This window comes from Stereum hirsutum, assembly GCF_000264905.1.
Source record: "Stereum hirsutum FP-91666 SS1 unplaced genomic scaffold STEHIscaffold_13, whole genome shotgun sequence".
Lineage (NCBI taxonomy): Eukaryota > Fungi > Basidiomycota > Agaricomycetes > Russulales > Stereaceae > Stereum > Stereum hirsutum.
Genome location: NW_006763143.1, coordinates 1482301 through 1506462, shown reverse-complemented (window position 1 = coordinate 1506462; position 24162 = coordinate 1482301). Strand labels below are relative to the sequence as shown.

General features: G+C 53.0%; 10 protein-coding genes across 10 annotated transcripts; 7 read left to right on the top strand and 3 right to left on the bottom strand.

Annotated features, from left to right (window-relative positions):
* Positions 1-28: 28 nt before the first annotated feature.
* On the top strand, positions 29-3129 carry STEHIDRAFT_101944 (Sec1-like protein; the record flags this gene model as incomplete). Its single annotated transcript, XM_007307635.1, has 12 exons — positions 29-154; positions 217-297; positions 361-472; positions 543-751; positions 806-910; positions 969-1155; positions 1223-1467; positions 1543-1633; positions 1697-1771; positions 1823-1989; positions 2047-2566; positions 2678-3129. 12 exons carry the CDS (start codon positions 29-31, stop codon positions 3064-3066), a joined length of 2307 nt encoding a protein of 768 aa, XP_007307697.1. The 3' UTR covers positions 3067-3129.
* Positions 3130-4283: 1154 nt separating this feature from the next.
* STEHIDRAFT_63183 (uncharacterized protein) lies at positions 4284-4566 on the top strand (the record flags this gene model as incomplete). The annotated part of the gene is made up of 2 exons (XM_007307230.1): positions 4284-4411; positions 4506-4566. Coding segments are annotated over 2 exons (189 nt in total), but the record flags the coding sequence as incomplete, so codon positions are not given.
* Positions 4567-5328: 762 nt separating this feature from the next.
* On the top strand, positions 5329-9369 carry STEHIDRAFT_149084 (RNI-like protein). Its single transcript, XM_007307634.1, has 2 exons — positions 5329-7132; positions 7215-9369. The coding sequence occupies exons 1-2, from the start codon at positions 5513-5515 to the stop codon at positions 8970-8972; spliced, it is 3378 nt and encodes a 1125-aa protein (XP_007307696.1). The 5' UTR covers positions 5329-5512; the 3' UTR covers positions 8973-9369.
* A 265-nt stretch (positions 9370-9634) lies between these two features.
* STEHIDRAFT_149083 (uncharacterized protein) lies at positions 9635-11053 on the bottom strand (the record flags this gene model as incomplete). Its single annotated transcript, XM_007307633.1, has 5 exons — positions 9635-9949; positions 10035-10475; positions 10593-10647; positions 10713-10768; positions 10867-11053. The coding sequence occupies 5 exons, from the start codon at positions 11051-11053 to the stop codon at positions 9729-9731; spliced, it is 960 nt and encodes a 319-aa protein (XP_007307695.1). The 3' UTR covers positions 9635-9728.
* Positions 11054-11233: 180 nt separating this feature from the next.
* Positions 11234-11957, top strand: STEHIDRAFT_123998 (uncharacterized protein). Its single transcript, XM_007307632.1, has 2 exons — positions 11234-11508; positions 11749-11957. The coding sequence occupies exons 1-2, from the start codon at positions 11320-11322 to the stop codon at positions 11875-11877; spliced, it is 318 nt and encodes a 105-aa protein (XP_007307694.1). The 5' UTR covers positions 11234-11319; the 3' UTR covers positions 11878-11957.
* A 231-nt stretch (positions 11958-12188) lies between these two features.
* Positions 12189-13103, top strand: STEHIDRAFT_123997 (splicing factor 3B subunit 5; the record flags this gene model as incomplete). Its single annotated transcript, XM_007307631.1, has 6 exons — positions 12189-12191; positions 12250-12292; positions 12354-12377; positions 12463-12484; positions 12557-12680; positions 12774-13103. 6 exons carry the CDS (start codon positions 12189-12191, stop codon positions 12819-12821), a joined length of 264 nt encoding a protein of 87 aa, XP_007307693.1. The 3' UTR covers positions 12822-13103.
* A 289-nt stretch (positions 13104-13392) lies between these two features.
* On the top strand, positions 13393-17027 carry STEHIDRAFT_141310 (uncharacterized protein; the record flags this gene model as incomplete). The annotated part of the gene is made up of 4 exons (XM_007307630.1): positions 13393-14689; positions 14764-15012; positions 15079-16659; positions 16724-17027. The coding sequence occupies exons 1-4, from the start codon at positions 13722-13724 to the stop codon at positions 17025-17027; spliced, it is 3102 nt and encodes a 1033-aa protein (XP_007307692.1). The 5' UTR covers positions 13393-13721.
* A 560-nt stretch (positions 17028-17587) lies between these two features.
* STEHIDRAFT_133497 (uncharacterized protein) lies at positions 17588-19096 on the bottom strand (the record flags this gene model as incomplete). Its single annotated transcript, XM_007307629.1, has 7 exons — positions 17588-17603; positions 17753-17916; positions 17986-18119; positions 18185-18373; positions 18435-18670; positions 18723-18787; positions 18851-19096. The coding sequence occupies 7 exons, from the start codon at positions 19094-19096 to the stop codon at positions 17588-17590; spliced, it is 1050 nt and encodes a 349-aa protein (XP_007307691.1).
* A 261-nt stretch (positions 19097-19357) lies between these two features.
* Positions 19358-20856, top strand: STEHIDRAFT_113703 (uncharacterized protein; the record flags this gene model as incomplete). Its single annotated transcript, XM_007307628.1, has 6 exons — positions 19358-19558; positions 19619-19810; positions 19994-20026; positions 20069-20071; positions 20250-20453; positions 20527-20856. The coding sequence occupies 6 exons, from the start codon at positions 19358-19360 to the stop codon at positions 20854-20856; spliced, it is 963 nt and encodes a 320-aa protein (XP_007307690.1).
* Positions 20857-21100: 244 nt separating this feature from the next.
* On the bottom strand, positions 21101-23293 carry STEHIDRAFT_160191 (DAO-domain-containing protein; the record flags this gene model as incomplete). The annotated part of the gene is made up of 11 exons (XM_007307627.1): positions 21101-21316; positions 21413-21496; positions 21555-21615; positions 21679-21954; positions 22014-22300; positions 22360-22482; positions 22553-22642; positions 22704-22757; positions 22808-22816; positions 22875-22997; positions 23060-23293. 11 exons carry the CDS (start codon positions 23291-23293, stop codon positions 21101-21103), a joined length of 1557 nt encoding a protein of 518 aa, XP_007307689.1.
* Between the last annotated feature and the right edge of the window lie 869 nt (positions 23294-24162).

Sequence of the window (24162 nt, the reverse complement as noted above, 5' to 3'; positions counted from 1 at the left end):
CTGTATCGTACGTGACTCTCCTCTAACGATGGCCGCATCTACGATTGTATCTGAAGAACAGGCCTCTAGGCTGGACTCGGACTCGGCAGAGCTTCTAGATATCAATCCCTTGAAAGAACTTGCACGCACCTCGCTCATTCACGCTTTGAACTCCGTATGTCTACCGCGACCACCCCGTACCGCACTATCCGGCCGAATGCTAACGGAATATGCTAGGTCAATGGTGCGAAGACTCTTGTGTTGGACCCTTCGTTGGCCGGTCCTCTGAGCTTGGTGACGGAGGTCTCCCTGCTTCAGGTGCGCAGAGCTCACTGCTTGACAGTATCAATGAAACTGACATGAGCATTCAATCCCGGGCAGCATCATGGGGTGGACAAGATGTTCTGGTTAGAGAGTGGCCCCCTCTCCGCCGTCTCGACCAACATCGTATACCTCTGTCGTCCAAAGATCAAATGGGTGAAGATCATCGCTGGTACGTCCCCGCTTCACCGCTCAGGGGTCTAAAGACCGTCATTCCATGAACAAACCATTCTCAAGTATAGATCATATAAAGCGGCATTCGAGGGAGGGGAAGACGCACACGTATACGCTATTACTCGTACCCCGTGTGTCGACTCTTGTCAGCAGGGTGCTGGAAGAGGAGGGTGTGCTGGGCGATGTGACGATTTCGTCTTATAATTTGCAGTTCATCCCTCTGGCGGACGATGTGCTTTCGTTGGAGAATGAGCAGGCGTTCAAGGAGATATGGGTGGTGCGTGTTGTTCGATACACTTGAGCATCGCTGTTTGACTGACTTTGCGAGAAGGACGGGGATGAGACGGCGGTGTACGACTCTGCACAAGCATTGTATACGCTGCAGAAGCTGTTTGGTATATTCCCTCGAATATTGGGCAAAGGAGACAGCGCTGCGGTGAGTCCGTCCCCATTGAACCCCGCTTGTGTCCTGATGTTTCTTTTGGCTCGTTCAGCGTCTTGCTACCTTGCTCAACCGACAAACCTCTCAAAACGTGAACGGAGGACCCGACAGCACCATGACCATCTCAGACAAATTCGACTCTCTGATCGTGCTCGACCGAAAAGTGGACATGATCACCCCGCTCCTGACACAACTCACATATCAAGGCCTCATCGACGAAGTCGTCGGGATCAAGAACTGTACGTCACACTCTTCTCCGCCTCCGCCTTCGCCTCCATGTCCATCTTCTCACATAATCGCTCGAAGCCCACGTAGAAGTCCCCGTGTCGCTCCTCAACGCGCCTGCGAACCCTCCTGGCCCTTCCACATCGCCGTCCGCTTCTACGGCAGCATCAACAGCGCCAGCCCACGCCCTCGCGAAGGAAAAGAAGAGGAAACATCACTTGACGGCCGCGAACGACCCTATTCTGGCGGAACTTCGCGATCTGAACTTCGCGGTCGTCGGTAAGCGACTGAATAGGATTGCTCACAGGCTAGACGAGGATTTCAAGGTTCGTTGGATCTTTCTGCTTTCTGCTTCGGCCATGACTTACCTTGCAGTGCCTGGGACATGTATGCTCTGATAGGCGAGACATAAGGCACAGAGCGTGAGCCAATTGAAAGATTTTGTGGGGAAATTGGGGAGTCTGCAGACGGAGCATCAGTCCCTTAGGCTGCGTGAGTGGTCAGACACCATTTCATGTTTTGGCGCTGGGCTGACCTATGCATTGCATGCGACAGACACTGGATTGTCAGAGATCATTATGCCTGTCACCCGGTCGGAAGTATTCAACAAGTCGCTAGAGATACAGCAGAGTGGGTCTCCCCGTCCTCGAACCCATTCGATTTCAGCTAACTCGATTGCAGATCTCCTGGCTTCGTATGATATTCCAGGGCAGATCACCGCGATCGAGGACCTGCTTGCCCAGGGCGCGGATATGCAGGTCGTTGTCAGACTGCTGTGTCTGGCTAGTATAACCGCCGGTGGTATCAAGAGCAAGGCGCTGGATAACATCAAGCGCGAGATTTTGCAGGTTAGTATCGCTCAGTTCTCTATGATCACGTACATTATATTGACCTATGCACGTCAGACATATGGTTATAATTTCCTTCCGCTCCTGTTGTCCCTGTCTTCTCCATCCTTGGGCATTCTGCTCCCGAACCCCCTACCGCCTTCAGCGCCAGCCGCCCTCGTAGCCTCTAAATACCCTTACGTCCCGCTCCGGAAGTCTCTTCGCCTTATCATCGAGGGCTCCGAATCTCTAGACGAACTCGAGAACGATATCAGCTTCGTCTACTCCGGGTATTCGCCCATCAGCATCCGTCTCGTCCAATGCATAGCGCAGAAAGGCGGCGTGGTAAGCAACCCGGCGAACGTCAAGGAGAAAGCGGGTACGTCGTCCGGTAGCACAAATGGTGGTGGTGAAGGGGATGAGAGTGCGGACAGGAAGACGGCAAAGTCGACGGTGGGAGGAAAGGTGCAGGCGCATCCGATCGTGGGCTGGAAAGGCTTCGAGGACGCGGTGGGCAGTATCCCAGGCGAGACGGTGGATATCATGCAGAAGGGCATCGTGGGTGGGGATGTGGGTGGACCGTCGCCCGTTGCATCAAGTACGTCTTTGTCTTCGTCTTCGTCTATTATTCGAAACGCCCGTGCGCGCGAAAAAAAGTGAACACTAACTGATGAATCGCTTATCCGGTGGGTGGGGTGGCGAATCGCAGTGCCTAGGCGGGAGCAGACCTCGACGACCGTGGTGTTCTTCCTCGGTGGATGCACGTATACAGAGATCGCGGCATTACGATGGGCGGGTCGGCAGAATCAAGGTTCGTCGTTGGAATTACTTCTTTGGGCCGCCGCCCTGGACCATCCCATCCTCTTCGTAAGCTCTGTGTTGATGGATTTGTCCCCGTGCGCTGGTTCGGCCGTGTCCGCACTCGTCGTCGTCTTCGGGTGTTTTCTTTTTTTGCTGCTTTGTCGCTTTCCTGATATAGGGAGGAAGTTCTTGATTGCGACGACGGGGATCGTTAGTGGGAGTAGTATCGTCGAGGGGATCGCGGGTGTGGGGCGGGGAGTGGCGGGCGCGGCGTCGGACGCGGTGGTGGTTTCGTGAGGACCGAGGATGCGAGGGACTTGTTCGAGATATGAGCGTGAATATATCCACTTTCGAGTATTGACCGTTAATGAATCCATTAGCACTCAGTTCAATGGCTTGATGATCAGGCGGTCGGGCTTATATGCCTCGTAGGGCCTAGGGCCAGTTCGTGGGACTGGTGTCCCGCGAAATGATCCCAGATCAACGAGCAGGGTCACGCTGGTGGGGGCTTATTTACAGAGGGAGTTAACCAAAACGTTGACTATAGCCCTCTGGGCCGTGCACTGAGCCTGGCTTGTTGATCGTGAGGCGTGACCCAAGTCGCTACGTACCCGCGAGAGAAAGAAATCGGGGTATTCAGCGATGCCGGTTCGTAAGTGCTTAGACCGAGGGGCATGGCAAAAAAAAAGAACTGCATGAGGGCGAGATAAGGTGGACAACCTTAGCGGTATCGGTGTTGCTGGAGTGAATTGACTACAACGGGACCCGAGTTGCCCCGCGTTCGAGAGCACGCTGCAAAGACGCGTCGCGAGACGCGAACCGCGCCCTGGCATCTTCCGGTTGACTGCTGGGACCCCTGGGAGGAGTGGCGGACGCCGGCGTCCGGGGTACGGGGCACGTCCTCCCTCGGCCTCGAACGCTCGTCCCACTTTCCTCTGGGGCTGAAACTCTCCCAGTGCTGTTGCTTGTGTACTGCGGAGGGATGTGCGCTGAAAAATGCGAGCTGGAACGAGTGGGCGGGGTGCGCCGTAGGAGGCGGGGCACGAGTGGGGTGACCGGAGGCCCGGCAGGCGTGCGGCAGAGGAGATCTCGATCGACAATAGGTGCTGAGAGTATTTGAATGGGCCAGCTCGCGCTCCCCCTAACTCGAACCCTCCTCTCCTCTTCCCCACCACCACCCGCCCACTCGCGCCCCACCCAGCTTTTCTCCCGTGAGTCCCCCCGTTTACATTTCCTAGTCGCTCGCTCATCGTCGTTCCTCCCGCTCGTCCGCTAACGCGTCTCTGTTTCCCCCCTCGTCACCCTCGCGCTCGCGTCGTTCAACATTCCTTTTTGGGGTCGAACGCGTCTTTTTCGTTCGCGTCCTCTCGTGTCTGCGCGACCGGCCGGTTCAGCCCGCAACACACTCACGCAATGGCTCCCCGTGCTAGCGAAAAGAAGGCGGCTGACACTGAGAAGCCCAAGAAGAGTGCGTCTCTCTTCGTCGTTGCCGTTTGATTATTATTGCTCACATCGTCCGCCGTCTTTCAGCCAAGTCTACCGGCGGTGGTGGACGCAAGAAGCTCTCCCCGTACAACAAGTTCATGCAGACCGAGATGGCCCGCCTGAAGGAGACTGAGCCCGACATTCAGCACCGGGACCGGTGAGTTTCTTGTTTTGGCCGCTTTTCTGCCCTCTTGACACGCTAGCTTTGTCCATATGATCTCATCTTCTGTCCTTGCTGCCCATCACTGTAGGTTCAAGCTCGCGACTGCGAACTGGAAGACCGCGAAGGAGAACCCGAAGAACGCTGCCTGAGGAGACCTCTCCTCGCTGCGCGTGTTCGCGTCGCGTGATGCGGGGTACATCCCGTCTTCGACTATTCCATAACCTTCTTGAAGCACCGCACGCCAGAGACGCGCCCGCGACTGCCACACGTTCTACCGAGGGGACATTGTTCCCCCCATCCGTCCATCCGTCCTCACTTTCAATTCCTGTACCTAACGTTCGGCTTCAACATCTTGGCCTCTAAATTGCTCGCGTGTATGTGCTGTCTGCTTTTCAATCCCTTTCCGCTATAGGCTACGCTTTTTTTGGTCGTAAAATGTGGATGTGTACCATTCGCTCTTTCTTTGGACCTCGCATCTTCTGTTTATCCTTATGGTCGCTCGATTCTCCTTCTTTTTCCTCTGCGATTCCTTCTACCTGCGCTGTCCTTTCGACGTTTTTTCCATATTGGTGACGCTGTTTTTACTTTTGTTGCTCAATACCATTAGTACCCTGCTTTTCTTTGCTTCTTGTCGATGTGTGTTATACGTTTGCTCGCGCTGTGAATGCTCTAATTGTTCGTGCAATTGCTCTGCCGCGTTAAACGATGTATACGCTGTCAAGAGGCGAATGCTGAGTTGGCCGGATGTCTCGTCGCTCAGAGCAAGGACATGATGTGATATTGTTCGGTACGGATGGCCGAAGTGAGTGCGTGGGAACTGGAGTGGAGGGTCTTGTAATGGGGCCGGCGGAGCTGCTGAAGGACATAGATGTAGGCTTGTGCTCATCCTCTGCTCTAAGTACTCCGACAGCGATAATCAGTTGTGGTACTTATCTCGCTGCTGGCTGCTACTTCGCTGGCTCGCTCCTATTCCTCGCGGCTCAGGCCACGAGCTGGACGTGCGACATCGATTGTCTAGCGCCTCCTTTCCCTTTATAAAGCCCTCTTCTCTCTCTCCCTCAGGCCTCCTCTGTTGCCCGTCCCAGTAGCTTAGACATGGACGGCGACTTCTCTACCTCGACGGCCAGTCTCGAGCACGTCGTCTCGGACGGTCCCAGAGTCTCTCTGCCGCCCCCTACCCCTAACGAACCATCTTCCTCTTCCTCTTCGTCTGCCGACTCGCCTTCGTCTCCAATCGCTATCGACAAGGGAAAGGGAGTCTCTAGAGCAGCTAGGGGGGCTCTCGAAGAAGACGAAGAACATGCGGATCTGTTCTCCATGTCTTTCGATTCCGAGGCAGGCTTCACCCATCCTACCGTGACATCACCCGACGCATCATCCCCTTTCACCTCTCATGACCCCGATTTCGGATCCTATCACCCAACACACGACATCTCCATGTCTATGTCCCTCCAAGATGACGACCTCCCTTTCACCACCACCAGCGACAAAGGCAAAGGCAAAGGCAGAGATCTACCGCCGACTCTTCCCCCTCTGACGTTCTCGCCCACCGAATTCAGCTACGACGATATGTACGGTTCTGGCTCTCCATCCACGTTCTCTTCTTCCAACGACCCAGGTCCGTCCTCTTTCGGCTCTATCTACACCACCGCCACAACGACCGGTCAAGATCCTAGTCCCGTGGAGACCACGACGGCTCAATCTCAGTCTCCCGTCACCCCCTCTCCAGCACAAGCACAAGACAACACTCCGAACCCGATGCCAGTCCTCATCCGGATGCCCTCCAGACGCAGATCGCTCTCTAATCTTTCTATGCATTCTACGCATTCCGTCGCCGCACGATCCGTGTCCCGCGTCAGGATGCGTCTCACCTCCGTTTCTGCTAATACTAGAGGCCCGTCTACACTCGCGCGCAAGCTCTTCAAGCGCGGGGATCAATCGCCCTCTTCTGCCATCACCACCAACAGTCCTACGCCCTCCCCTTCCGCTACACCCTCTCCTTCACCGTATGTAGACGGGAGATTCGACTTTGACTTTGATTCGATCCAGGCTTGTGAAGTCGGTTGCTTCACGCCTTGGAGACGGAGGTCAGATAGGGATAGGGATGGCGGCCACTCAAATTCGCCCAGTCCATCGAGCAGTATCCCTAACTGTTTTAATGTCGATATCGAGCAGATTATGGCTCAAGAACTGCCCGTCGCGGAATCTTACTACCCGCCCATCCAAACCCACCCCTCCTCCCAATCCACATCCACATCCATATCCACATCCCAAGTTCAAAGGCATATCCCCCGCCCCACGCGCGAATCCGCATTCCCCCTCAACCTCAAAGGCAAAGGCCGTTCCTACTCCTCTCCCTTCCCACTCGTCTCCGCTCTCGATCTCGTTCCCCTCTCGCCCTCGCTCACGCATAGCGACGTCTTCGTGCCTTTACCTCTCGCCTTGACTTTCCCCGTCAAGGCTGTGGCTGTGGAGCAGGAGAGCAAGCCGAGGAATGCGTTTGAGGAGAAGCCTGAGAAGCTGAGGAGTGCGTTCGAGGAGATGTTGCCGCGCGAGGTGCGGCTCCACGTTTTTGCGTGTTTGGTGCATGGGAGGGAGGAGGAACATGTAAGGCGGATGGGCGAGGGTAGGTGGACGGTGCATAAGGCGGGGTCGTCTAAGAATAGATGGGTGGGGCGCGAGCAGGGGGTTAGGGAACTCGTTAGGATGAGTAGGGTGAGTTTACGCTCCAACCCCTGACTTTGAGTGAAACGGTGTGGTGACACTTTTGGTTTTTTTCCTGCACTGGACTCGATAGGTGTGCAAGTCATGGATGGGACTCGTCTTCGACGGCCAGCTTTGGACGGACCTTGATGTGCGACCGTTCCCGAAGATGCCACCTTCGCAGATAATGCATATCGCCAAATCCGCAGGACCGTTCATCAAGACGCTCTCCCTCGCAGGCCACACCTCTTTCCTCCCCTCCTCCCTGCAAACCCTCACCGACAGCCTCTCTCTCCGCTCCACCACAGCCAACAACACGCTCCTCACCTCCGTCGACCTCACCGGCTGTTCATCCCTAACCACGCCCGCACTGCACCACCTCCTCCGGCGCTCTCCCCTCCTAAACGTCCTGAAACTGCGCGCCCTGAACGCAGTGACGAACGAGACCTGCGAGATCATCTACGAGTCGTGCAAAGTACTCGAAGTGCTCGACATGAGCCGCTGTAAGCTCATTTCCGGCGCCGGAATCCGATCCATGGCCGCGTTCGCGCTCAGGGATCAGAAAGCGCTCAAGCTGAGGGAGTTGAGGCTTTCGGGTCTGAAGGGTATCACGGACGGGATGATGGAGAGTCTGGGGAGGGTGGCGCCAGGAATCGAGGTGCTCGATTTGAGCTACTGCAAGGATCTGCATAATTCCTCGATCGAGGCGTTCACGGCCTGTCCGCTCGATATGAGCGACATGGTGGACGTCCTGGACCCGGAGATGGAGACCGTCGTGTTGTCGGCGCGCGAGGCGGGGAGGGAATACGATTCGAACGGATACGCTGCGAATCGGTATCGGAGGCGGGTGACGCGGCTGAGGCATTTATCGCTTTCGAGTTGTGGGCTGTTGACGGATATAGCGTGTTCGCACCTTGCGTATGCGATGCCGAGGTTGGAGATGTTGGAGCTTGGGGGGATAGGGGCGGAGATGAAGGATGAGGGGCTCGTTAGGCTTTTGGAGACGCTTCCGGGGATTAGGAAGGTGGATCTGGAGGATGCGAGCGAGATTACGGATAAGGTGCTTGAGGCGCTCACGCCTTCGAGGTCTCACGGTGAGGAAGACGATGGTGAGGAGGAGCGGGAGGAGGAAGGAGAAGGCGAACCAGGCTCGAAGCTCGAACATCTCGTCGTCTCGTACGCCGTCCATCTGAGCAACGAAGCCTTCCTAGCCCTCATCACCAACTGTCACCACCTCAAAGTCCTCGAAGCGGACAGCACCCGTCTCTCCGGCCCCACGCTCAAAACGTTCGTCAATCGCGCTCGGGAACGTTCAATCCGAGATGCCACCGTCGTCGCTATCGACTGTCGCTCCGTCGGTGAGGGCGTGTTGAAGGAACTGGCGGGCGAGGATAAGGTCAGGGCGAGGAAGGGCCAGCGGAAGTTCGAGACGCGGAAGTTGGGGTATTTGGACGGGAGGGACGATGAGGGGCTCGGAGTCGGGATGGATGAGTGCGATGAGGGCAGGGTGGTCGTGAAGACGTTTTATTCGTGGCAGAGCGTGGATGCGGTCACCGCTGCGAGGGCGAAGAGGAAGAGGACGAGGAAGGCAGCTTTGGGAGGGAGAGATAGAGATAGAGATACGGATTTGGAGACGGATGCGGTGGGTGATGAGGAGGGTGGGTCAGGTCTTGGGACGGGGATTGGGGGAGGTGGGAGTAGGGGGATAGGGGCGGCGGGTTTGGGGGCTGGGAGGGCGAGGTGGTGGTCGCCTGGTGGGGGGAACGGGAGGTTGAGGGGCTCTGCTGGTGGTGCGAATACGCCGAGCTTGTTGGATTTGCATAATGAGAGGGATGGGTGTACGATTATGTGAGATGTGAGTTGCTCTGCTTTCTGTGTTACCATCGTTTCTTTCTCTGTGTTATAGTGTTGTATACTCTGCTTGTACTACTGGTTATCGGTGCTTGTGTATCTGTGCTGTTGGGTTGCTAGGTGGCCTGTGGGGACGAGGACAGGAGCTGGCGGGTTTGGTGCGTTACGATCTCACGACTTTACATTGGCCGCTGGGCCATAGGGCTCCAGTTAGTCGGTCTTCCTCTCTCTTTGTCTCGCTCATACAGGTCCCTCCACGGTCCATATATACATCTCTCTCATTCTGTCTCCCCTCTCTCTCTCCCTCCAGATTATGTGTTTTTTTTTGTACAGCCTACATAGACAGTAACGGGCGATGAATCTGCTCCAGCCCGCGTGTATTTTATTCCTCTCTCCATCTCTTACTCCGTTAGTCTTCACCGCTCCGTTCATGCATTATTAGTACCTACTTGCCCTCCGGTTTCCGCTAGCACTCTGCACCATTTTGACAAGGGCGTTCGACGTTCAATGTTCATTGGCATTTGAAGACTTTTTTTCTTCTTTTGTGTCTCTTTCCTTTTGTTCGTGTTTACACCATGTATGTATGCGTTGGTTATAATGTACAGCTGCCGTTGATTTTTGTGTATATGTTGTGAGGTTGTGAGTGACAGATGGATCACGGTGGGTCAACATGCTGAAAGCACTGTATATAATCCAAAAAAAAACCTCACAAAACTACGCAACTCAGGAAGGAAGGAGACAAGTGGACACAGCGCCTTCACCCAGATATCGGCGATGCTTTCGACTTTTTCTTCTTCTTGCCGCCCTTCTTGCTCTTCGAGTTCCCGTCCGAAGTATCGACGGGCGTATTCCAGCCTGAACCTGAACTGGCGGCGTCGTCGTTCTCAACTGCTTGGAGCTTGACTCGTTTGGTGGCAGTGGGTGGTCCAGGTGTTGTTGTTGTCGGGGTCGCGGAGCCAAGCGTGTCTTCACCGTATCCTGTGGAGGTCAGAGGTGAAGTCAGTGAGCGATAACCTAGAAAATAATGAAAGACGGTGAGATTAATTTATGGAACGGGACGTACCTGCGAACACGTCCACAGGTGGCCGTCGACGTTTGGAACCTATCGTCGCCACTTCCGGAGCGTCGTCGTCGATTTCCAGAGCCTTACCCTTCCCTTTGTTCTTCTTCCCCGTTGAGCCATCTGATGCCACCCCACTCTCATCCTCATATTCGACCCCTACATCACCTTCGCCATCATACATCTCCAAACCCTCGTCGTCCTCTTCCTCTCCAGCCTCGTCAGCCTCTCTCATCTCTTTCTCATACTGCGCCCGAGCAAGCATTTTCGCAGTAACTTTCACTGGGACAGTAACATTGGCGGCAGAAGGAGTGGAGGTGGAGGTGGAGGTGGAGGTGGAAGGGCCTGGGACGGAAGGCGCTGGAGGATCGGCGAGGGCGCGAGCTTGGGAGATGGCGTGTTTGATGAAACGTCCGGCGGCGGCTTTGTCTACGACGAGGGAGCCTGTTGATTTGCACAAAATAAGACATGTAAGTTACGGGACCATATTCGTGTGAATATTAAAGAAAAGGGGAGGAGCAGAGGACTACGGTGAACAAAGAGGGGGAGCCTAGGACGTACGTTTGGCGGGATCCTCGGCTTCTTTGATTTTATCAAAGTATTGACGGATCCTGTCCTATAGAGTTTCAAGAAAGAAATGAAGAGGTGTATCTGCGATGGGGTGTGAAGTGGAACGCGTACGAGTTCTGCGATAACGGGGTGGGTCTTAGGGTCGATACCCCGCGTTTTGAGGTAGACTGTGGTGGTCATTGTTAGCAAAGCCCTCTATTTATGATTTCCCGCAAAGGCAAGAATACAGAGCAGATACGGAGCGGAGGCCAATAATGAGACCTACTGAAGACGAGATCATAGACTAAGTACGGGATCGCCACTTGAAGCTTCGCCTGTTGGATTGTATCCAGACCGAGGGTGGTTTCGGGCAGAGATTTGGCGAAGAGGGGCTCGAGGGTGGATTCGAGTTGAGAGAGGGAGTTCGAGAGTGTGTCCGCTTTTGCCTTTACTTTTGAGGTGTCGTCGGCCATTTTCTTTGTTAGGAGGATGAGGTCTGGTAAATGAGGTTGTGGTGTGGCGAAAAGTCGTTGAGAACGCAGAAAGATCGGGCTTGATTTCGAAATTGAGTAATCTAATCTTATCTTGCGGCTTCAGATGTCTTACGAGGTCGATCAGATCCTATAAATACAACGACGTCCTCCTTGACCTCGTCAACGCCAGGTCTTCGCTGCAATAAACATATATCATTGTCATACTCTCGCCCGCAAGCCTCACTCGTCCTCTTTACGATCCACCCATGTTGCCTGGACAACGCCCACAAAAATTCTTCGTCGATGAACTCCAGAACTCCCTGGAGGAGCAACTAAACCTGGGAGCGATCAAATCCTTCCGTGTCGTGTCCAACACAAACACTGAAGCGATTGCTCAAGTCGCTCTGTTGGAGGATCAAACGGTGGAGGTCGTGCTGAATGGTGCAGGGTATCAAGTTCAGTCTAAGTTACTCTTTTCCTGTTCCTCTACATCTGAATCCCTGGACTACACGAGACGTGTGAGCGCTTGAATCGCACTATGTGCTGTCCGCCTTCGAATTGTAGTACATAATGTCAGCACCATGCCACGTCGAAATGCCAGCATCCTCGCTGGTCCGTGCGCTGCCAGTGATAGTGTGCATCTGGGTAATGAATGACAGTTGAGCTGACCATTTGTCGCTGATGGACATTTACAGGCGACTTCGGAGGACGGTGCGAAGATATATGAGACTGTAGAGGGATTCCTGGACTCTAGGAGTATGGCATACAGCGCGAAGAGGCATGAAGTGCTGTTGGCGAAGTTGGAGAGCTTGAGCGAGGCTTGAGGATGAGGAGAGCGACGGGTGTCAGTTCAATGGTGTCATGCTATACAATATGAATGTTTTGATGGTGAAACAGAGACATATATCACCTCCGTATGGCTAAATGCTTAATGAATGATGAGCACTGGAATCAAGGAGATAATGCTGCAGAGCAAGGGATGCCACGAGTTACGTAGAAAGAGAGGACCTACAATGATATACATAATAATCCTGCGATTCAATCTTATCTTATCTCCGCTCTTCTAATTTGTAAATCACGTCGACCCGCTCGCCCTTTCGAACTCGCCACTTTCTCGCCACCACTCAGCTTGATCATGGTCTGTCACCATCGCACCTTATTCTGCCACGTCGTATACTGATATTTCTATCATACAGTCCTCCGAACTGAGATATACTGCGAACACTCAATTGGAGCATCGTCAGTGTCTATTCTCATGCTGTGCGGCCGTCGCATTCTCACTGACTTCTTTCCCGCACAGTCCATGCACGATACACTGGGACTGGTGAGTTCGCCTTCCGCACAACTTGATATTGTGCTATCGTATACTCCTATGATAATCGACCACTGATACCGAATTATATCACCAGGACACGCGGATCTGAGCAAATAGTGAGCATTTGATCTTGTACAGCATGGCTGACCAGAGGCTCACACGACGTATGTTTTGCATTGCCGGTTCAGCGACTGGTTGACGCACCAACACCGTGATACCCTTGCTTCCATCGTAGGTCACCCTACGCTCGCGTCCTACCTCGCCATCGCCGATGGAGAGGCCACCGGGCGAGTCAAGTTCGAAATGACCGAGGTGCGCCACGTTCGCTCTTTGCCCTGCCAGTCATGATGTTTGATTGATGCTGAACGCTGATATGCTCTATGATTTTATCTTCTGGACTCGTAGCGTATGCTGCAGCCGTGTGGACCTCCTCCGGCTAAGGATGAAGAATGAGCTTATCCTCAAAGCGGTGCATGCATGGCGGTAGAATTGTCGAGGCGATACGAGAACTGATGATCACGGCTTCTGGTATTGGCAAAGCAGGGCATATGGTATTTATGGTTCAACGAGGGGTCTTGAGCCAGGTCTTCCTAGAACGTATGGCTATTGCAATCTTCATGTGATGTCCCTCCTACCACCGTGCGTCGTCAGAGAGCAGGCGTTTATCCAAATAGACTGAGTAGCGTACTAGTAACTGTGACCTTGGAGTACCTTGGCCCGAATATACCTGTCGAGAAACCGATATATTCGCGAATAGCAAGGGGTGAGAAGAGCTGTGTACTTGGAATCTTGGAAGGAAGTTTGATTGGCCGGAGTGGACGGGTTTGAGAGCAAAGCCTTTGAAAGCATCCGGGCTGAGCCGAACGCCGGGTGCCGAAGGAGGCGGGCTATCATCTGTCAAAGCGCACAGTCAGACCCACACACTCAATCGAAAACCCAGCTATAGCCGCACATCATGATGCGCATACACACCATTTATCATAGCCTGCTCTCGCGCGCGCTGGCGCTGCCGCGAACCCCTTCTCTCCCCACTACCACCATCTACGCTGGCAGTAACATCTGAGGCAGCCTGAGCTTGCCCTTTCCTCGACTCCTACGTTCTTCTGAACGCCAAACTAGGAAGTAATACTTCGAATCTGGTCTTTCCCAAAGGACTCGCCTGAAAGGGACTTCTCATTGTGTTCTGCGCATCCGATCCTCTTTGTCCCGTCGGACACTTGGCATTATCCGTGCATTGTTCTCCTCGATACCTGTAACCAAGCAAGCCTGGCACGAGGCAAACTAGCCACGATCGACAAACGTCGGTTTTGAACATTGTGTCATTCAACTCTTGCAGTGCTTATAAATCCCACAATGGTACTGAATCCCAACTCTGCTCCTGCTTCCTCTTCTTCCTTTCCCCTGTCTGCCCTCCCGCACTCCGTATTGCCACCCGTCCCACCTCCGCCACACCCTGCGCGCCCCAACCACCGGAAACGAATATCACAGTGGACACATTCCATTTCTGCTTCCTTACCGGGAGACGCTCCAATACATCGCTCTTCTGTACTCTTCCGCGATACTCTGAACGCCCACTACGTGCAAGAAGAGGAACCCACATCCGACAACGCAACCTCGTCTCGCGACACCACCGTCTTCGATACACCCTCTATGTCCTCACTAATCCGAAAGCGACGGCAGGGCAAGGATCGCTCAAAGCCCGTGCAGGAAGGTCTTGTACATTCGAAATCTACCCCACATCTCCCTCTCCCGGACTCCTTCATCCCATCATCCCCTCCCAAAGCCCCATCCAAATACAGAACCAGTCGTCGTCCTTCCACCTCCCATGGCGAGTCGTCCTCGTCGCCTAGACCCTCCGCAGACGATCCGAGAGCCGCAGCTCGGCAAGGGATCGCTTTCCCGCACAATAAGCCGCCGGCCAACAGCGGCGGCACTGGCCCGAACAACAACAATGGAGGGTCCTTGTTTCGCAAAGTGACGAAACAGCGTTCGCTGGGCAATCTCTTCCAAGGACGATCGTCCGGTGAGCACAGCGACTCGACGGTCACCTCAGCGCTTGCATCCCCGACGTTTTCGGGACTCGGACACTCGCCACAATCGAGCGTCTCGTCGGTGTTGGAGGGATTGGAGGCGGCCCCTGTGAGTGGAAAAAGGTGGTCGAGGGAGGAACAGTCGGGCGCGGGAGATATCGATGACCGGAGGAGCACATTCCAAGAGAGGCCGTTCTTCAAGATTGGAAGGGATGGGATGACAAGGTATCATCCGTATTCGGATTGCAATGTGCCGTATTCCTTGCCTTATGATGACGCGACACTCGAAAAGTAAGCATTGTTTAAGTTCATATTCCCGTTTGGACAACAAAGCCAACGTTTTTATTGGTTTTATCCGGCTATAGCGAACGATATACCACCATGCTGCTACGACGGTTGACTCCCAATCACGGACCATCGTTTCACGATTATGGCGATAAACCGCCAGCACGGGTCCTCGACCTCGGATGCGGGCGAGGTGATTGGATAGTCGACTCTGCAGGGTCGTGGCCCAATACGAAGTTCACAGGCCTCGACCTGGTCCGACTTGCAGAGGACTGTTGGGAGCTCAGCGACTCCGTGATCAATAACATTGGCTGGGTTCAACATGATTTGTACGTCCCCTCTCCTTCCTAACTTGATTTTCTTCGTCTTAAACCTGATATTTGCGATGGGCATAGCCTGCATTATCGACTCCCCTTCCCAAACGACTCCTTCGATTTCATCCGTCTCGCAAACCTCACCCTCGCAATCCCAGGACCAGAGTGGCGCCGTCTCTTCGTCGAAGTTGAACGCGTACTCGCGCCCGACGGCCGTATGGAGCTCATCGACGATGAGCTCTTCTTCCCCTACATGGATATTCCTGCTCCCCCACTGGCTCCTGTCTCGCGGGATCGAGATACACCGCCCGTGAACGCTAATAGGCGGATATCCACCATCGACCGTGACCTGGATCCATCGTTCGACAACGAGGATGAGGACGAGGAAGATGCTTACGACGGAATCGTAGCTGCACGCCGGCCCAGCGCGAACGATTCCTGCTTGGACTACTACTTCGACTCTTCAGACTCCCACGCTTCGTTCAATTCCTCAGATTCCAAACAAACCGACACCGAGGCCAAGCGACAGTCGTACTCTTCAACGGATACATCGAATACGAGCATGGGCCATAAGGACTCTCAAGGCGAGTTCGATCGCTCACTTGATGTGGCGCACGCCCTTGAGGCTCTGCATGCCACTGCGCTGAACGAGAAGTACAACATCCAGCCGCATCCGTCGGATTATAATAGGATTATGACGGAGAGGGCGTTGGTCGTTGCCTTCGGGAGGGACTGCGTACGCAAGTCGAAGGACAGGAGGGTCTGTCTGCCGAGCAAAGAATGGTTCGAAGAGATGGGTGTTGATGCGTTATTGAAAGAGAAAGAAAAAGAGAAGGGAAAGAACAGTAATTGGCCTTTGTTCACCGTCGAGTGGGATACGAAGAAGGATAGAGAGAAGGATGAGTTTTCGACGGTGAAGAGTAACAAGGGGAGTATGAGAAGTAGGAAGTTCTCAGAGCTGATGGGGTCGGACGGGTTCGTCGCTTCGGCGACTACGACGGCCGCTTTCGGGCTTCCTTTATCCACCAGCCCACCATCGTTCTCCCCTCATCTCCCCTCATCTCCGCCGTCTAACGCCAGCACGCAGTCTTTTCACGCTATGCACGCGTATACGCCTCCGCATCATAGCCCACTGGCGTCATCCAACAAACCCCTACCTTCCATCCCAGGATCCACTCCATTCCCTACCACCATGTCCGCCAAAGCCGCAAAGCTGCTAGGCGCACCAATGCCACGTCCCGCTCCCATACCTGCCTCACCTCCAAAGAAACCCGTCTTCTCCGCGCCGTTCTATGCTCCTCCGTACCAGCCGAACGGGTTGGTGTTGTTCCCGGACGTGTTCATGCCGATGGAGGAGGAAGAGTTGGAGATGCATGTGCGAAGAAATCTGCAGGTGGTGTTGAGTTCGGGAAGACTTTTGGAGGAGTTTGTCAGGGAGAAGGCGGAGAAGGAGGCTCAGAAGGAAGCTGAGGCGGAGGTCATGACGGAGCAGGAGAGGGAAGCGATAAGGGAGATGCAGAGGGAGCAGGCGCTAGAGCGCGAGGAGAGCGAGGCAGATGCAGAGAAAGAGATTACGAATGAGAGTGTGAAGGTCATGAAGGAGAGATGGTCGGTCAAGGAAGAGATCGAGGAGTTGAAGGATATGTTGGGGGAGTATGGAGCGTAAGTGCAACTTTCTCCTCGATACAAATCTAGTGGCTCACCGAGACATCCTTCATTCTCACAGATTCGAAAGACGAAGGTTCAATTGGCCTCTCCACCCGTCGTGGCAGTGGAAAGACCGTGTTAAAGACGAGAATTCCAATACGCACAAACGCGACCGTACAGTGGATGAGCCGAGTTCGTCGCGGAGCGGTACCTTTGCCAGTCGGGGGCGCAGCGATTCGAAGTCTGGGAACAGTAAGACGATGATCCCCACGCCAAATTGGCAAGAGATTCAAGTGGAGAATTTGAAGAAGAGTGAGAAGGGTTTGATCTGTGTGAGGTCGTTCAGAGTGTTCCAGGTTCACAAGGCTGCGCTGGCGGAATGAGCGGATGTTGTACGGTGGTGATCGATAGGAGAGGGGGATGTCGTTGGGTGATGCGAAGTGAGGTATGGGCTGAACCAGACGATTCATGACCCGAGATGATATCATTATTGGAAGGAGTGTATTAGTAGTGTTGTTTTGCTCGTCGCCTTTACCCTAGATGTCTAGACGTATGTCTTGTACTTCATGGCGCACATTGCTATCGTATTTGGATATCTGTTACTTTTTTTGCATTCATTTGTCCCTTCACATTGTAGCATACATATCACGTTTTCCTCGCTCCCTCATTGCTTTCCTTTTTTTCCCCATTGCTGTGCCCGGTCTTCCATTTCCTTCTTTTTCAGAGTGTACGCTTGCCGACATGGTCGACGTCACTTTCCATTGGGTCATAATTTTCATTGGCAATGTACTGTACTACTATCATAGTTTAAATCCGCTTATATTGTGATGTGATGTGTGAAGACGTCCCAGCTCTTTTCGCACTTTCATCTGTTCGATAATTCCTCCGTGCTACATCCACGTTGATGATGATGGTAGGGACGGCGGTCGGGGACGAGTAAGCCTCAGCAAGCGGACGTCCTGGTCGATCCCCGAATCTGACTGTTCGAATAATGTATTTTCGTCCTCTCCATCAAGCTTGGAGGTGATGTCCTCTACGGCGAAGGCATGTTCTTCTATACAACCCTCGTCATTTACCGATTGCTAGGAAAAATCAAGTAGACGGAGACGGCGAACCTAATGCGTCGAGGAACGCCCGGGTGGTATGTTCGTTACGCACTGTCAGCGCTAGAAGGGCATGCTTATGGTTCGGCTGTTCGTCGTCTGTAGGGTTGACAGTAAGGGCGAGCTTTATAGTGCCGAGAAGGGCTGGGACGACATCTGGGTCGTATACCTGTCGCATTGCACAGCGGCGAAGCAATTATGAGCGTAGTTCAATATGTATGACGATAAATGTACGCACGATATCAGCTCCAAGTACGAGTTCTGGATTCGCTTCAGACAGGAAGGTTGTGATAGGTAACTCGAGTCTGGGATCGAGCACATCAAACCAGTCTAACGGTCGTATGGATATCCTTGGATGTCGCGACGAAATATCTATAACGAGACCAACATCGTCAGGCACTAGGAATAAAGAGCTGAACGGCTATGAAGATACCTACTGCAGGGAAGATTAATGTTCTCAGAGCAACGCTCCAGTACTTGTTCACTAACGTCGGTGAGCCATAGCGAAGGCCCGTCCGAATCATTTTGTGGAGAAGGCGGGAACAGTGTCTGTAAACTTGCTAGGATTGCCCCGAGGAAACCGGTGCCGGATCCCAATTCGATGATGTTTCTCCCGGCCACGAGTTCTAGATCATATGTAGAGTTTTATGAGAGCATCTGAATCACAGACGTGGCAAGAGATTATACCAGGGTGTGCGATCAAGTATTGCGCGAGGACGAAGCTAGCCCGCCACGTTCGGAGGCCAGTTGTACCACTCTCAATTGTCGTTCGGGACTCTAGCAGCGTCGTGGTTATATAGTCGGGCAAGACAGTCAGGCCCATGCCTGATATAGCCAGATCGATCTTCTGAGGATCCATGAGTTTCGGACGCCAGTAGTGCGTGACGAACGAGGGCGGCGGTGGGAGAGCCACATCCTGAGGCCTTACCAATAAACGTCCGCAACAATATGTTGAAGGCATATGTGCATACTCACAAATACTCTGTAGACGTGAGTAGAGATATTTGATGTTCGTAAAAGCGCTCATCTACTTCAACGTCCTACAGAAATCGATGTGGCCCGATGAGATCGCAGCGCGATTGAGCCCAATCGAGGAGAGATACTTGGTCGCCTATCATGCCTTCCAAGTTATAGATGACCCATTTCCAAAACCGAAGCTGGTAATTGATTGAAGGTGGATATCGTTGCAGGTGACGGCTGAGCAGGATCGAGTGTAGGATAAAGTCGTGAACAACCGTGAACGGCAAATTGGAAGGAAACGCCAGAGTCTTCGGTGAGACAAGGACAGAGTAGGCTCTGAGAATATTGTGCAGTGACTTTCCAGTCGGCTCATCCAACGTTTGTGACATTGTGTCTGGCCGTCAAATGCAAGATGATCAGAGAGGTGCGACGCGTCGAACGCGTGGAAGCCGACCCTAAAGTTCTCACGTGGGCGGCCGTGAGTATGCGTTCAAATTTTTCCGCGTTCGTCCGCAATGGCATTGCTCGCCCTCCGCCTCGCCCTTTCCTCCTCCTCTCGAACGTTTAGGCCACCATGCGCTGTCTCTCATAGATTTGGCGCTGTTTCATCACGGTCCATTGCATCAACTTCTTTTCGGCGAAATGGCGGTATGCCACCCCTCAGGGAGTCTCCTGATGATGCTCTGGTCGACGAGGAAGATTATCTCGAGGACGATGTCGAGCTAGAGAACGAGCGGGACGATGAGCCAGACTCTGATCTACCTGACCCAAGTTTTGATGCCTGGTTGGTCAAGGAAGGCATGCAATTTGAGCAAGCTGTTCGCCCAAGGAATTGGTTGGGAGGCGACGTGGTCAGTCTTGTTGCGCTGTTTTCTCATGTAGCCAAGACTGACTGACATGCATGATTCTAGCCATTCCCGTTGAACCCGTCATTCAAACCACCAACACCTATATCTGATGCTCTACGAACCACGATCTACAACCAGTTCATGACCAGTCCTGAACTCCACTCGGTTCGACGATTATCAGAACGCTACTGCATCAGTATGGCTCGCGTTGACGCGATCTTGAGGTTGAAGGGTCTTGAGGCCCATATGGTGAAGGTTCGTGTCGCCCGTTTCATTTTTTTCCAACCGCCGTCTTCGTCGGCGACGTGTACATGATGAATTAAATCGATTAGTCTTAAAGACACCTACATGGTTAAAAACCTTTGCATGCATGGCTTTCTGAATCCACATACTCTATTTGACCTCATGATCTCGTATTGTATGCTGACTCCTCAACAGGTGATCTCCTGTCTCATTCAAGATGGTTCTAAAGTATTTGCTAACCGCTGCATTACCCGCAACCTCCCTTTCTAGACGGTGAGTTAGTGATCCTCCACTTCCTCTTCGCTGATGAGACATGATCATCATTCGCGAATTGAAAAAACATACCTTGTGCCTTACATCACTTGGTATTTGGTTATACCGTTTTCAACCCACCGCATCTTTGTGTTATCCTCCCCGTTAATTCTCTTGCTAACATGGTTCTATTGTACAGGGCAAACAAGTCCAGACCGGTTTCCAATCGGGTATGGAGGAAGTTCTCGGTGTTAAGGAAGACCTATCCAAGTTCAGGCGGCACGAAGACTGGGTGGGCTCGAGAACAGACCTCATCGAAGCTGATGAAGTCGACGAGCTCTCGGAAGATGTTACGCGAACCCGGTATCAACGTCTCTTCTGGGAGCCTACGGTCGAGAAAGACGTCAGTATTTCGTTGTCTTAGCCCTGATTCCTGACCTCGGGCGTTTGCGCTAACATTTTGCAACCAACTTTAGGATCCTATCATGATGGATATCCTTGAGAGGGCTAGGCGTGACGTGGTAGAGGCCAAGGAAGCCCGAGAAGAGGCGAAATCCTCTCCATACATGCTCGGGCGCATCCCCGAGTCGGGACGCCCGAAAGTCGTGTACAACGTCAGTGGTGCGGCTCCCGGTCGCCCTGTCATCAAATTCACGGACGTCGGTGGTAAGTTCTTGGATCCCAAGGACAGGGAGGAGAGGATGAAGGTCGCGCAGAGGCGCGTCAAGCAGAAGGCCAAGCAGCGAGCTTACCGTGGACTCATGCAGCAGCAGGCGTCCCAGAAGCAGGCAGCGCAGAAGCAGTGAGGTCCCGATTCGCGACATGGTCTTTTCTGTTGTTTTGCATCTGTTCTTAGTTTTACTTCTTACCTTATCATGGACGCGTTTTCCACAACGTCAATGCTATTTGCTCTCCCTCTGTCGAATTGTTCATTTCAGACCTGTCTAGCGGCCCTCAAAGGAAGCCAGTGCAATCTTGTACTGTGGATGCACTTGCGTATACAAGCCTTGTTCACGTCTATTAGGATGGTAGTTATTATCGACAGTTGTTCTACGCAACAATACAACCAGACCCAGTACTCTTCGTCTCGGGTTGCTTTACACCAGCGAGTCGAGGGAAACCAGCCACACCGTCCTTTTCCATCTTCTCTTGCAGACGAGTCAGCCTCTCCTTCGTGATCTCATAACACTCCGGAAGCTCTGTGTCTGCCCAACTTCCTCCTTGCATAAGCTTGACGAGGCCTGGGGCAGCGGTCATAATCCGAGCCTGGATGAATCATTTCATCGATGCGCCGAAGACGGACGAGGATGGTTGAAAGACGTTAGTTTTCTACATGAGTTGGAAAGGAATGGGGTAACGTACCATGCCATGGCCGTTATGGCCTGCACAGATCCATTGTCCTGGTTTGTCAGGTACTGCGCCTATGTACGGTACACCATCGGCGCTCTGGAAGTACGGCCGCGAGTTAATACAACAGTGAAGTTCAGAATAAAACGAAGCTCACGTTGCCGATGATCCCACTCCATGAGTAATCGTATCCTTGCCCGGGGCCAGGCGTATTCCCCCTGCAATCATCAATAAAGTGAGTTGAGAAGGTATCTGGAGTGAGGAAGTAATATTTTACCTACCATTCTTCGAACTCGGCTTCAGCAAATTCTTTAACGGCCTCCGTCACAGGCTCGAAGTTTATAAGCCCGTCGTCGACCCGCCTCTCGTCTGGCTTCTCATTGATGTATTCCATAAGCTTATGTTGCGCGGGATTGCTTCCTCCAAATAGGACGATACCATCGGCGGTGCAGCGGGGGTTGATGGAGAAGAGGGATCCGTTGGGAGTCAGGACACCGTACGAGTTTTGGAGGGATTTGAGGCCGGACCAGGAGCGCGGTGGGATGACTTTGTTGCACCTAGGATTGTAGTTAGCATGAAAGTAGCACTCAGATTGAAGTGACTCCGACCGACGGACATATGTGGCGTAGGCCGGATGAAAGTCTTAAACTCGGGAAGGATGGCTGAAGCGTATGCGTTTGTGGCATGGACCACTGTGGGTGTCGTGATCGAACCTCGGTCGGTGTTGACTATCCATTGACCAGGTTTGTCTGTAGATTCGGAGATAGAGGTCGCGGGGGTCCACGTCTGGAAATTCAGACCCATGGCGAGGTTGAGTTTCATGATATGGGCAACGAGTTTCCATGGGTAAAGCGTCGAGGCGTCCCAGGCGAAAACTGAGACGGCGCTTTTGATCCTTGAGCGCTGTCAGTGGAATGAATTCAGTGACAGGTAATATATGTCGTAGAGGTGCGGAAACGAACCTTGACGGCTTCTTCGCGGTCTGTTATGTGTTCAATATGCCCAGTTGGGCCGCCAGCCGCTTTGAAGTCTTCGAAGGACTTCGTCGCTTTGTCTGCGATCTCTTGGCTCATAGTGACATCCAGCTACAAAGGTGACACGGAATTTGAATAAAGTCTAGCCTTTGAGTAGTGAGGTGACAAGAGAGAGACGCACGGTCTTTCCAACCCACAGATCACAGTCAACGTTTTCCGCACGAACGAACGAAACGAGTCGTTTCCATGTTGCTTGCTCGTTCGCCAGTATCTGTTAATTATCATGATGAACATGGCACAACCCAAGTGGGAGATTAAATAAAAAGACAAACCTTCAAAGCCTGTTCCGTTCCAAATTGCTTTTGATACCCGCTAAACCCACGAAACTGCGCTTCGTGTGAGCGTGAATCGAGTATTGATACAGCTGTGGGCCTACCTGGTCTGGCTTCCGATACGCCGTGTCAGTATATTGTATCATTAATACGTTCGAGAGAACGGAATACCTTGCAATGCCCTGCGTTCCTCCCTGTGGCGCCGGAGCTCAGCTCCCTAGCCTCCAACAAAACGATCTTCCCTGGTGGCTTTTCGCTCTTCAACAGCTCATACGCCGTGAGCGTCCCGGTCAACTACCATACAATGCTGCTGTCAAGCCCATGGTCTCATGACACAAAAGGACGAAAGAACGTACACCAGAGCCAATAATGACCACGTCTGCTTCCGCGGGTATCTCTTCCGAAGACCGGTGGTCCAGCAGAGGATTTGACCTCACGCCTTGAAGCCAATACGAGAGAGACATTCCTTCTGCGAGCGGGAATGTCTTCGTCGACGCAGGAATGCATGCTTCTGCTTCATCGACTTGAGCGGCGACGGCTTCATTGCCTACTGGCGGGAGCACCTCTGGAGGTTCACTGTCAGTGGCCATAAAAACGAAGTTCGACGATGATGATGTGTCGAGAAGAGGTGGAAAATATCAGGAATCAAGTCGACAATAGGGGCCTGACTTTATAAGTTCGCATGCCGCAGGCCTACTGATGCAGTCCTCGAGACGGGGCGTATCCGCGGGGGTCCGTACGACCTTCTCGCTGCATATCGCGATAACCAGCAGCATAAGACGACAACGTGAGTCTAGAGTTGTCGACGTCGATTATTCAGTACTCCTACTAGGCATATATAGACTGGCCTTCATGTTGAAGAAAACATGCTCCACACAATTATTCTTACGCAGTATGACTATCTCATCACTTGATCCTGGCAGCGACAAAGACGAATTTGAAGAAGACGGCGAACATCTGGGTGCCACACGGAAGCGTATAAATAGACTCGGACGCCGGTCCCGGACTGGCCACACCAACTGGTTCAGTTTCGAACTCTTCGCGAACTCCGCAAAAGTCAAGACCTTCGTGCACAATGCACACATACTTATAGCTTCTTGGGATCACGCAGGACTTACAAAAATAATAATGCTCGTGCGGAAATCTATACCTTATCCCCTTGGTGAAATCAGCAAGTGAGTGGCTACTAAATTCTCCAGCTTCGCCATATGAGTCGGGTGCCCTCGAGAGCACAAACTTCGTGAGGATCACCCGGAACGCAGTTGAAACGCAGCCATGACTCGGAAACCCGTTCATTGTGACCTTGTCTACATGAAGAACGGGTTGAGACGTGCTCCGGACGGCTTCGGAGGGGGTATGTACATATTTGCGGCACCGAGTCTAGCAGTTGCTTGCATTTCTGATGTTGGAATAGGTGTAGCGCGACAGGCTCTCTCTGGGTGAGAAGATGCACGCAAGG